At 41.9% G+C, this 12896-nt stretch overlaps 1 protein-coding gene across 3 annotated transcripts in view; it reads left to right on the top strand.

Moving 5' to 3' along the window:
- The first annotated feature begins 5849 nt into the window (after positions 1-5849).
- Positions 5850-12896, top strand: part of ADCY1 (adenylate cyclase 1) — a 238948-nt gene continuing 231901 nt past the window's right edge. For all 3 annotated transcript variants that reach the window (XR_012667129.1, XM_075125580.1, XM_048839215.2), the window contains exon 1: positions 5850-7203. Coding sequence is in view for 2 of the 3 variants with exons in the window: in XM_075125580.1 (XP_074981681.1) it covers positions 6553-7203 (651 nt within the window). In the remaining variant the exon portion in view is untranslated. The remainder of the gene's footprint in view (positions 7204-12896) is intronic.

Raw genomic sequence — 12896 nt, 5'->3', positions numbered from 1 at the left:
TGTGTTGTAACATGCTACCAGGACTGGGGAGGGGAAAGGTTTTCTAGAATTAACGGTTAAGGTGCTATGGCAATAGCTTTTCCAGAAATGAATACATTCCATAGGCATGAAGTGCTCTATATAAACCGGTGTGGTTTCTGTAACTGTTCTGAGAAGTGAGAAATGGTTAGTAGCATCAATGGTTGAAGAATTTAAAATCTTTACCTTCCCACTTTCAGAGCCTTGTAAGCTCCTATGTAGGCATTTAAAGAAATGGCCTGATTGTCAAACACTGATGATACTGGACAATCTTGGTCATGATAGTCAAAAAGATGAGAACACAAATTATTTTATGAGAACTGTCAATGTGTAGACTCTGCATGTGTTCTTTACATTAAAGAAATATATTAGATGAGATTCTAGCAGTGTATTCTTTACCTCAGTAAACAGGTCTCTTCTCTTGTGGTGTCAGCTTCTCTGGTAAGAAAAGATTAAGATATTTCCCTGTTCTGAATTTAAAAAAAATCACTGAATCCTATGTCATGAACAGACAAAAGAAATGCTACAATATTATGGGTTGTTTTTAGGGCTACTCTTCTCTGTATTACCTCAAAAGACTTGTGCTTTGACTTCTCATTGTGAGCATAACAACATTTATTACTTAATTTTCACACTTATCCAGACATCATAAGGAAGGAAGGAAGAATGAGACAAAAAAAGAATTGTCTCACTAAGCCGCAGCTCTAGCTCACTTATTTATAGTAACAATGGGGACATAAGCTAAATAGCATTAAGTGGATTTATACAAATTGTTTAGGGTGAAGGGTGGGACAGTAAAAGACAAGAGAATGAGCCTAGCATTGAAAACCAATGGAAATCTGTTTTACAAATGGGTAATGGTATGACTAAGGGAATAGGAAACACAATACGCTTTTTACTATCATCTGAGCAGAGCAGCATTTTAACCTCAAAGAAAAGGGTAGCTCCATCTTGAGGGGCTAAACTCAAAATAGAACCAGTAACATATGTGCAGCTAGTTTGACCTAATTAGTTGTTACTAGTTCCTGGAATTATATGAAGAATCTCATTATATAGGTTAGATGTAAGATAGATAGAATCTTGGCCTTTGGCAAAGATCAAAAGTAGTGTCAGTAAATATCAGATACATTTTCTGTCTGGGTATGATGTCCAGTACTGGCAGAGTGGGTGGGGTTGAAGTTTCTAGAAAACATCTACCATCTTTTGTTTGAAAAGTATCATTTAAGATCTTTTTAAAAGTCTTGCCCTCGTATGTGGATACTCTATTTATGTTTGTAGTTATAGGTGCAAAGGAATAGACCTTTTTTTACCTCATGGGTGACAGAGTGTCAGCAGTAATTAGTAGAGAAATTCAATGGCTTTATCTATTTAAATGAAGCTGAGCAGGTCCCTGTTCTTGTCCCCCATGCACACTAAAGTGTTTTTTTAATTAATGTTTCATATGTCTGAGCTGGAGCCCCAAATTTCTGTGTGAAAATTTGCAAATCAGCAATTATCACTATCTTATTATTTTATTTGTATTACTGTAGTGTCTAGGAACTCTAATCATGGACCAGGACCCCATTGTACTAGGTGCAATATAAACATATAACTGGCTATTGGAAGTCAGTAACTTAGTACCTGATGAAAAGGGTGGGACTCTTTATTGACTTCAATGGGCTTTTGGCTTAGGCGTACAAAAAAAGAGTTTATTATGTGCTGCAGAGGATTTGAAACCAGGTGATGCTATTATTAGCTTTATAATTATAAACTGGAAGCACCCTGGTGTTGCCATAAAAGAGGGACATATTTTTTTCTCCAGCAGGAATTGAAACATACGTTTTTGTTTTTGATGATGATGATCTCACTGAGAATGTACTTTTCATTCCAATAAGACACGAAATTTCCCAGATGAAAATATGTTCACATTAGGGGCCTGCTCTTGTAATCTTACTGAGATAAAAATCTCCCCCAGTGAAGTCAATGAGGAATCGTGCCTGAATCAGGAGTCCAGGATGGAATCTGAGGTCTTCAGGTGGCTGTTCAGCAGAATTGATAATGAATAGTATCAAGAGGGAATGCTTCAGAGAAGGAAAACATACACAAGAGAAGGAAAAATTCCAAAATGAAATTGATACAGTAAATTACAGATCTTACAAAATGAGACAGTTCTTTTCAAAGTCTCCCCCCCACCCCCCCGAGGACTTGGAACTAATCTTTTCAGCTCATGGAAACAGGGTAATGTGAAAGCAAAGAGATGCAGTTAGGATTTTCCCTGAGAAGAGTGGGCTGTTGCTTAAAGTGCAGAGCACCTCAGGCCTGATCCAGCTGAAATTAATGGTGAAATTCTCATTTCTTTCAATGAAACAGGATCAGACCCATACCCAACCATCAAATATTATTGCCTTCCTGTGATGCAGCATTTTGCTAAAATCCTAAATGCGAATTGTAGGATAGAGTGGACAATAAGTCTAGGACACACAAAAACGTTTTAGTCTTAAAACTAAGGCTGATGGTTTTTTTAAAGGTGCCTTGGGGATCTGGATGCCAATTAATGGGACCTGGGTATCAGACTCGTTAGGCAGCTTTGGAAATCTCAGCCTACATGTTGTTGTCCTGCTCCTTTTTCTGAAGGCACCTGAAGAGGAACAATGATAGAAAAGACCAGAGAAGCCCGGTAATCAATCAGTGGATTCTTCATGTAAACAGCACCGAATAATCTTAGGCTATGTCTACATTAGAGAGCTTGCATTGGTACAGCTGCACCACCATAAGTTCACTAGTGTAGCCACTCTATGCCTTAGTTAATCTGTACTGATGGGAGAAGCCCTCCTATCAACTTAGCGCTGTCTACACTGGGAGTTTGGTCAGTATAACCGCATCACTCAGGGGTGTGAATTTTCCATGCCCCTAAGTGATGTAGTTATACCAACATAAATGTGCAGCGTAGACCGGGGCTTAGTGTTATCTTATTAAACAGCTCTTAGGTGTATTTCATTTTTAACTGAAGAACAGATACAACAGCGTGGATATGGTACTGATGGAGGTGAATGATTTGTCAAAAGCAAGGAGGATCCAGCTGACCTGCCATAAATCATGTTGGCTGAAAAGTTAGCAGCCAGTATTTGCCTGCTTGCTGCAATGATTCATTAGTATTAACATAGAAGTTCAGTAGGTCACAGGAGCATCATGCTGTCCTGGAAAGCTTAGATGAGAAGCGAGAGTTGAAGAAGTTCAAGACATCCTGATGTGCATGGATACTCAATTCTGTAGATGTAGGGAAAAGAAGTAAATGAAACCCTATTGTGGTAGAGAATATTTTCTATGTCTATACTGAGTCTAGACAATGAGACATTTATTTTTTTTAAACAATCAAGTTCCTGTCTGTTCTGCATGTACATAACAAAGGGGCAATGAGATATTTAAGGAGAAGGAGCTTAGTTAGATGTTCTTGGCCAAAGAATTTCTCTCTCCCTATTATTGGGCAGCATGAGGAGTACCAATTAGCTATCCTATCTGTGTAAGAGAGATTTAATTCTTTGGTACAATATACAACTATAACAGTAAAAGAAATGAAACAGGTTTTCAGGTTCTTTTACAAACTCATTTAAAGCAAGTTTGATTTATACCACTACTCTTGTTAACAGAATTTAGGCATATCTTTTATTACCTAGTGTATTGCAGTACCACCTTTATAGTTCCATCTTTGAAAGTTGCACTTTGCAGCTAAGAGAAGTTATCCAAACCCAGCTGTTTTTTCAGGCAAAGCAAGTTGCAAAGTATTTATAAACAGTTTTATATCTGTTTAATGTTTCAGGACTGTAGCTATTTTCTCAAATGTAGACCACACAATGAGTGGTCATGATATCATAAATTTTATTTTTCATGCTTTAAAACTCAGATCATCAAGGACTTTGAGTAAAATCCAAGGTTTTAAACAAACTAGCCAACCTGTCAAAGCTACTTGAATTCTTGGCATTTTTAAAATAACATTGATTACAGGAATATAACAGACAACCTTGTTCATGTTTTGATCTTTTCTGTTATGTTTGACACTACCTTAGAACATTTATCAGAGACTTTAAAAAGCAATTTTTACCATTCAGAAATTATATATAGCATCCTGAAAAGCAATGTAAACACCAAGGAAGCACTGCAAACCATCAGACTTAGGGGTCATCCACTGACGTTGATGATCAAGATTTAAGTGACATCAATGAGAGAGAGATTAGGCCATCAAGACTTTAATGTACCCACAAGACCATTAAAGCAACCCTATGGTCTTTTTCAGACAAAAAACATCATCCACATGTACAGTTTATAATGTTGTTCTGGCTCTTTATAAGGAAATAATTAGGAAAGCATTTTAAAGTCTGATCCAAAGCCCATTGATGTGGATGGGAGTCTTTCCCCTGGACTTCATGAGCTTTGAATCAGGCCGATAGCCTCAAACTTGAGTAAAAGGGTTACAGAAGTTTAAAACTGGAGATAACATGGCAGTATTACTGTGCAGTATTGTAGTGTTAGCACTCAAAGTTTAAAAAAAAAATCTTGTTGAAGCATAATATACTCCTATGTCAAATGGAAAATAACTCATATAATAAGAATATCTGTCCACAGCTACTGACCTGATTTATTCCCTGAAAAAGTCAGAAGTGCTGACAGAAATGTTTGAGATTTTTAGATAATTTTCTATGTTCTTTGTTGCCTTTCACTTATTTCAATATCTGCACATATTTTGAAGCAGGACACACACAATATTATATATATAATATGCTTGGTAGAATTTGATTTTTATTTTTTTATAATGTCTATCTATTTGTAAGCATTTTTAGATGGTTATTGATTTTAAATTTTCACAGATGTGGGAAATTAAGAGCAGAGATTGTCAATTATTTAATGACAGGAGATGTTGCCATTCAAAAAGTTAGTTTTATAAATGATTAAAACCCAAATTGTCGACATCACATGTCAAAATACACAAAGTCAATATCCTTAAATCAACAAAGCATACCTGTTTTTACTATTCATCTGCTAATTTAGTTGTAATAAGCCTAATTCAAAACTCTTTTTCTTATTTTGCCTATGGCAACATTTTGATTATCTACAGAAATTCTGTGTGTGGTGAGATTGACACCTACTGATTCAAAATCTAATCCTTCTATGCACCCCAGGTATATAAATTCTTTGGGAAACATGCACTTTCATAATATCACTTTTTTCAATTTAAATACAGATCTGAGACTAACTTCTGCACTAAATGCCATCAATCGCATTGCATAAATGTAAACATGGACAGAATTTGGCGCAGAATATATAACGGTGCACACGAAAGTAAAACTCTTCATCATTTAAGGACTGATTTAATGTATAAATTGACTAGCGGTGGCAGAGGCAAGCATTAAGTGGGCTCTACATTTTACTCAAAAACTTGCAATCTTTCTTTTACACATCCCATTAAAATCAAATTACGCTATTTCGCATCCTACTGTAATGGGTTATATTTCTCCCACATCAGACAGAATGTCTGCAGACTAACTACGCTGTCGCTGTAAAGTTTTTCATCTTTCTCGTGGCTCGTATTACTACTATACTTGTACCAAGAAGGCTAGGCTTCTCCGCCGCTGCCGCTGGCAGGATGTGGCTGGTCCACACACTAGTGCGTTTGCAGGGACGTGAAACAAATGCGGAGCCTGATCAAAGCCCGAAGTGAAGCAAAGCACGGCTGACTCTGGGCAAGCGATGGCTGGATGTGTGTGTTCCGATGGCCGGAGGGAGGCGGCAGGCAGGCGGGCGGGGGGAGGGCGCTGCAAAGCAGGCTCAAACGTGGTCCTGTTGTCAAAGCTGTGTTTTCTTCTTGTCAATCTGCTCCGATTGGGGAGACGTGCCTGGCTTCTGAAGCAATCAGTGCGCAGGCGCATATCATTCCCGAGCCCCAGTGAAATGCTCTTGGACGTAGGCAGGGGATCACCCTCTTTCCCTGTCTGTGTTTCCTTCCCTCTCTCTCCTCCCCCCACGTCTCTCTGTTCCTCTGCTTAGCCCAGGCCCCCTTGTTGTCTTTAACGTCGCCTACTCCCTAGGAAACAGTATCCCCCCAGCTCCCACTCCTCTACCCAGGCTATCTGAAGCCAGTTGTGCCTGTTGATTACTCTCTCTTCTCTCCTCCCCCCCCCCCCCCCCCCGCTTGCTTGATTTCAAACCTTTGGATGGTGTTTTGGTGTCATTAGGAGACTATCATCCCTGGAGCTCCAGCGAGGGGCTGTGGGGGGGTGGGGGGAGGAAGAGGCTGGAATAATACACAACTGAGATTTTGACTCTGTCCTGCAGCCGTCCCAGCGATCTCTGGATACCAGGTTGCACCTGGTCCCTCCCTAGGGCTGCTTCTGGTTGCCGGCTCCTAGGAGGCTTTGCAGCTGGGGGTTGCCGGCTCCTAGTTGGCGGCGGCTGCTACTCCAGCTCGCAGCGCCCCCCCCCCCCCCCCCCTATGAGCAGAGAGGCAGAGGAGCAGCAGCAGCAGCAGGGGACGCCAGGAGGAGCATTCCTTCCCCGGGGTTTATGAATGGCACTGACATGGAGGAAATACCGTTTCAGAAAGTCAAGACCAAGAGGAAGACGTGCTGCCGCTGCTGCTCCCCCCCGGCCGCGGGCGCCGGGCTGGGGGGAGTCCCTCCGCCGCCGCTGCTGGATGCCGTCGCCTGCGAGGACGAGTTCGACTGCAAGGAGCTGGAGTCCCTCTTCCAGAGCTACAACCTGAAGCTGGAGCAGACCTCCACCCTCAAGGCGCTGGCCGTGCTCATCGTGCTGACCGCCAGCCTGGCCCTGGTGGAGCTGCTCTCCGGCCCCAGCCTGACCATCTCCAAGGGCTCGCACCCGGTGCACTGCATCGTCTTCCTCTCCCTCTTCATCGTCACCAACGTCAAGTACCTGCAGGTCACCCAGCTGCAGCAGATCGTCAAGCTGACCCTGCTCTTCAGCTTCACCTTCTCCTTCCTCTGCTGCCCCTTCTCGCTGGGCGCCTACGGCCTGGAGCCCCCCAGCGCCCCCGAGCAGGGCATGTGGCAGCTCATGCTGGTCACCTTCGTCTCCTACTCGCTGCTGCCCGTGCGGACCCTGCTCGCCATCGTCTTCGGGCTGGTGGTGGCCGTCTCCCACCTCATCGTCACCGCCAGCTCGGTCAGTGCCAAGAGGCAGCGGCTCTGGAGGACGGTAAGTCCCAGGGGAAGGAGGGGAGCAGCCGGGGGGGGGGGGCACTGCAGCTGCTGTGTGAGCTGGGGGGGGGGGTTAGAGGATCCAGAGCGTGGGGAGTTTAGTTTGTGTGTGTGTATATTGGACCTGGGATGTGTACAGGATTGCAGGGACGGTGTGTGCATGGTGGGACACGCGGGCTGCGTGTTTATGCATTGGGAGAGTGTGCGTGCGTGTGTGTTTGTGTTGCCGTGTATCTGTCTGTAGCTGTATTGAGGAGGGGTCTGTACTGGGGAAGTGAGTGTGTAAGCTGGATGTACGGTGCCCGTGTGGTGCGGATTGGACGCACGGAGTGTGCCTATGGCCGGCGTGTTCACAGTCTGTCGGGGTATCAGGTATGTGTAGCGGCTAGTGGGAAGCGGTAGATGCGGAATAATCCGTGTTGGGACGTGTCGCCGTCTGCCTGCTGCTTCCCAAGCTCACAAAGTTTGGAGGGGGATGTAGGGCAGATGTGGGGTCAGAGTTCAGGGAGGGATATTTGGCTGCCGGGTGAAAAGGCAAGGAAACGATTTTTGATCTTGTCCAATAGTAATAATAAAAAGAAGGAGCAGCACTTCGTCAATGGGGAAAAGACAGGGACGCTTCATGCGGGAGATGCAGTCAATGAAGATAAATAAATCCCATCTGACTCACGATAGACTTGGAATAGGTAGCTAGACTTGTTTGGTGAGATCGCCATGAACTGACATTCTTATTTTTTTTCCACAGGCTCAAACTCAAACCTCCCCATTCCTCGACCCCAAATAGCAGAGCTCAGGGGAGCTGGAGAAACTCCTGGGAAGAGGGTGGGAAGCCAGACATGGAAGTCCCACTTCCTTCTTCTCCCAGTATGCATGGCATTCCCAGCTTAGTTTCCCAATTCCAGCCACTTCCTCCTCCCCTTGCAGATTAGTTAGGATGTCATTGAACTTCCTAGCAGTCTTTCCCCCCACAAGCATTAATCTGGTGATGCCTCCCTCTGCAGCATTTTTGGGAATGTGCTGCTGCACTCCCCTCCATCCTCTGTGCCCCCCTCCCAGGGGTGGCTATTTATAGCCCTGCAGGGCTTTCTCCAGTTCCCATGGCCTGATGGGCTATACTGGGAATGGGGGAGGAGAGTAGGGAGATGCGCATGTTTGAAGCGGTGGGGCTAGGAGTCAGGATTGTCTGATTGTTCTATTATGTTGTGTATCTGAACCACTGGGAAGGACTGATTTATTCTCTCTAGAACTGGGTCAGTTATGTTTGCTCTTAAGAGGAGCAATAACGGATCTTAGGGGTTTTAGATTAATATTTAGTGATACTTTATTCCTTGTTTAGATTATTTGCTACTTTACTGCTTTTGATTTTTGATGTTGTTCTCCTTGGTCGTATCAGGCTGCGTTGTAACACTTAGACCATACCCCCCCAGACACAGTAACAAACACACAGTCACATGCACCAAGGCATGCATTCATACACCTTCACCTAGAATCTCACACACACATATATGGATATAATAGATAGCCAAGGAAGTGAGGTGGCTGGAACTACAGGATTACTCTTGGCTTGATGCTGGTGGACAAAATAAATTGTATGTTTTGAAGGGGAAGAGAGAGATAAGCCGAGCTTTGATTTACCCAGATAATCTGATGGGTCTATTTTTAAGTGCGTGATTTAAAATTTCCATGAGAAAGAGGGACTGCTGATGAAATTCAGGGGGTCTTCATTGAAAACATCCAAAAGGATAAAAGAAAAGCACTAAAATACTCTGCTTTGAATGGGGTTACAGACTGCTTCGTGTACCAGAAGTCGGGAACCTTTTACTCCCAAGTGGAGCCCAGGCAATCCTAATTCCCATGACATGGAGGCAGATCTTCATTTGATACTGGGTTACAGCTATGTGTGACACCTGCTGTTCCACCAGAATTACACAAAGGATCTAACTTGCACCACACGTCTGTTTATGATATTATCTTACCCAGGGCTTGACGATAAACATTTTGATAAGCTTTTTGTCCTCTTATTGATCTCTCCTCAGCCAATCAACAGACAATGTTAAAAAATCCTGCTAGAGGCTGGTATAGAACTGTACATTTTCCCCCTTACAAAGTAATTTGTCATTTATACAAAGTCCCATGGGCATTATGCTTTGGTGAGAATATTAGGCAGAAACCTGCTCGAAGTCGAGCAGATTATTTGGTCTGTGAATTTAACAGATATGTGTGTTGATTTGTCCCCTGTTTGCAAGCAAATTGCCTTGTGATTTGAACAGGAACACTTTGTGCTCTCTTATGATGAAGTTATCGGTTTTTTGCACAATATTTTCACAACCGTCGAAATTCTGAAGCCTGCATAATACCAGAGTAATTGCGTCTTATGTGGGCATCTTGGGGGCAGCACAGCCCTTTTGCAGGAGCTTTTCCTATGCATGAGCTGCAATAGCAGTTGTGTCTCAGGCCAGGGATGTGCTCTAGTTACAGGATTTAATTCAGCCTGCCCTCAGTGCTCCCTTCTGTGCCAGCCTGTATGGATGCAGAACACAGTCAGTTGTCCAGGCTTGTGGAGCTGTGCAGAGCCGCAACCGAATGAAAGGGTTTGCATGGGCCCTGTAAATTGAGATTTTTTTGCAACCAGACATGCAGAGCAATAGAACAACTGAGGTCAGCTTTTTCAAACATGACCTCTGACTCCCGGGTGCCTCAGCTTTTGGGAGCCCAACTAGACATGCATTGGCTCTGATCTTCAGAAATGCTCAGTGCCCATAACTCCCACTGAAGTGAGTTTTCAGCAAAATCAGGCCCAATGTGTCTGAAGCTGGACTCGCCAAAACAGAGGCACCCAAATTCAGAGGCCACTTTTCAAAAGTTTTTGGCCGTAAGGTTTTCATTCCATTATAAACAGAGTTTCTTTATATCCAAGTCCTCCATCAGGCCCTGATCCTGGTCCCATTGAAGTGCCAAACTCCCATGGACTTCAGGGGTGTGGGATCAGTCCCTAATTGGGCTCTTCTAAAATTTGCATTCATATAAAAGTATGAACAATTTAGCATATTAAAACCAATAGACGAGCTTGTTGTGAAAATAGCTTTTGATGAGGTTCAGCCTTAAGTGAACTTCAGGAATATTTAGATCAAATGTGATTGTGGTTAGTAATTCAGGGAGTTGGTTATGGTGACTCCCTGGCTTATTTCACATAGCCTTCTACACCACTCGAGGTGTTCCCTCCAAGTCAGGGTTAAAGCACATTGACAGGGTAAGATGGAGAAAATTGCACTGTAGCTGTCCATTCTGTACCTGTTTGTGACTAAATGGGGGATCCCAATCCCCAATGTTGACTGAATAATTGTAGTAAAATAAAATATAAAAATTGAATGTTACTTATGTATAACATACCTAGGGTGAAATCCTGACATTGAAGTTAATAATAAAACTCCTATTGACTTCATTGGGAGCAGGATTTCACCTATTTTTGTATATATAGCTACAACATAGACATAAAGGTCTACATAGTATAGGTAGTCAATAGCATTTTAGCCATATGACTCTCATTGACTGCAGTGGGAGTCTTGAAATAAAATATTGCATGTTGACTATTTCTCCCTCGCCTCCAGTGTTTTTGTGAGCAAAACCATAAAGTAGTATGTGGAAAAGGTAGAACCTACAAAGGAAGATTTAATGACATTTGCACTAGTTTGATTTATTTATGAAGTGCCCAAACATGTGCTTGGTGCTTAACAGCACAGTTAAAAATACGTAATCCCTGCCCCAAAAGCTTAGTCTAATTTATGTTGAGATTCAATGAGTGCATTATAGACACTAAAGGCAGATGGGGTGAGCAAGGGTTACTGTCATTATTTATCCGTGGTGTGGGCTCAACTTCATGTCTTAAGTTGCTGTTAAACAAATTAACTTTGTATAACATTTTAAATATTTTGATCTCTTGGTCATTAAAAGCATATATATAGTATTAAAAAACCCCTATAGGTATATCATACCTATCATATATATATATATATACACACACACACCTGCAAGTACAGTAGGTGAGTACTTGTAAAGTAGTAGGCATGCGGTAACACCCTGCTGATACAGAAGTGTGTATGCAAACCAAAGAACTGCAACACAAATTAACAGACCAAAGCAGAAACAGGGGTGCCATTTTAAATTACCATAAATATATCTTGTTTTTAACACTGTGGACAGAGCAATATTTTTATACTATACCCTTCAATCTATTTTATATTTAAATGTATTTCAAGCTGAAAATTTATTGGGTCAAGCCAGTAACGAAATAGTGCCAGCATGGAAAATGGATGAGTAGAGGGGAACTGGTAAATTATGGAAAGAGCAGCAGAAGGGAGGCTGGTGATTTAGAAAATGTTGAAATAACACATTTTTATGCCCTTTAACATTTACAATTTGATTAAGTTAATGTAGCACTTCCCAGACCACTGGCAAAATAATCCACAATATCACACAGTGTTGTCCACATTTTGTGTTGTATATGGTTCGTATTTTTCTGCTAGTGTGGAAAAGGCTGTTAGTTAATTAACCACATTGTTGACAGGACTGTTGATCCCCCTGTTCCCTTTGCAAAACAGAGGTGAGGTCTAGTGGCCTAATAAAAGGAGTAGCAGTCAAGAGCTACTAAATTTTAATCCAGTATCTGATGCAGTCTTGTCTTGTTGCATTGGACTAGTTGCTTACTTCCTCTGCTTCATTTTCCACATTTATGCAGTAGTTAATATTGGAAAGCATTATGTACAAGAAGTGCCAAGTATGTCCCTAGTCTCGCAAATGCTTCTGCATATCAGTAGTCCCATTGAAATCCATGGGATTCTCCACATGCCTAAAGTTACAAAGTGTTTGTAGGATTAGGGCCAACATTGGTACTGTATTCAACCTCTATGCATAACTTCTAGCTGAATTCATCCTGTATTTGAAGGAAACTTATTTTTGGAAGGGTGAAGGACACTGATGTCTTTGTAGTTAAAGTAGAATTTTAGTCTTCAGTTACAACATATCTTGAAAAGTGGTGAATAGGGAAGTTTCTGGTGAGTTAGAGACAGGGTGCCATTTGTTTCTGCAGAGTGTAGAGTTGCATTTTAAAAAATCACGTGAAGGGCTAGAGTTGTGAAGATGATTTTGCCCATGTGAACTAAATATAAACTAATAGCTTTGGCTTCCTAAGTCTGTAGGCAGGTATATTTAGTATTGTACCACTGTTGCTGCTTAGGGACTAGGCAGCAACAGAATGCAGTTTCAAAACTAATGAGTTTCTCAGCTGTGTTTGAGAACCAGTGGGCATCAGTGAAACTGACAAAAATCACATAGAACTGAGGAAATCATTAACAATGAATAATTTGTTAGGTAAGTTTAGCTACTTTTTTTCTGCTTACAGAATGTCTGTGAGCAGACAATTCTTCCCTCACATTTCTTCAAACATATATTTATCAAATTCTTTTGCACTTTAAAAAATTATCTGAGTTGTTGTTTACATTTCTATACAAATATTCATTATTTAAACTATGCTGGATAGTTGTGATTGGTGAAATAACATAGATTTTTTATTTGTTTATTTATTTGTATTTTTGCAGTCCTTAGGTGCCCCAGTCACAGACCAAGAACTCCCTTTTGCTAGGTTCTGTATTTTAAAAAATGGCCATTGCCCCAAAGAGCTTACAGTTCTGACTG

This window comes from Caretta caretta, chromosome 2 (assembly GCF_965140235.1).
Source record: "Caretta caretta isolate rCarCar2 chromosome 2, rCarCar1.hap1, whole genome shotgun sequence".
Classification (NCBI taxonomy): domain Eukaryota; kingdom Metazoa; phylum Chordata; order Testudines; family Cheloniidae; genus Caretta; species Caretta caretta.
The sequence above is the reverse complement of the archived record's forward strand: the minus strand, read 5'-3'. Positions and strand labels throughout refer to the sequence as shown.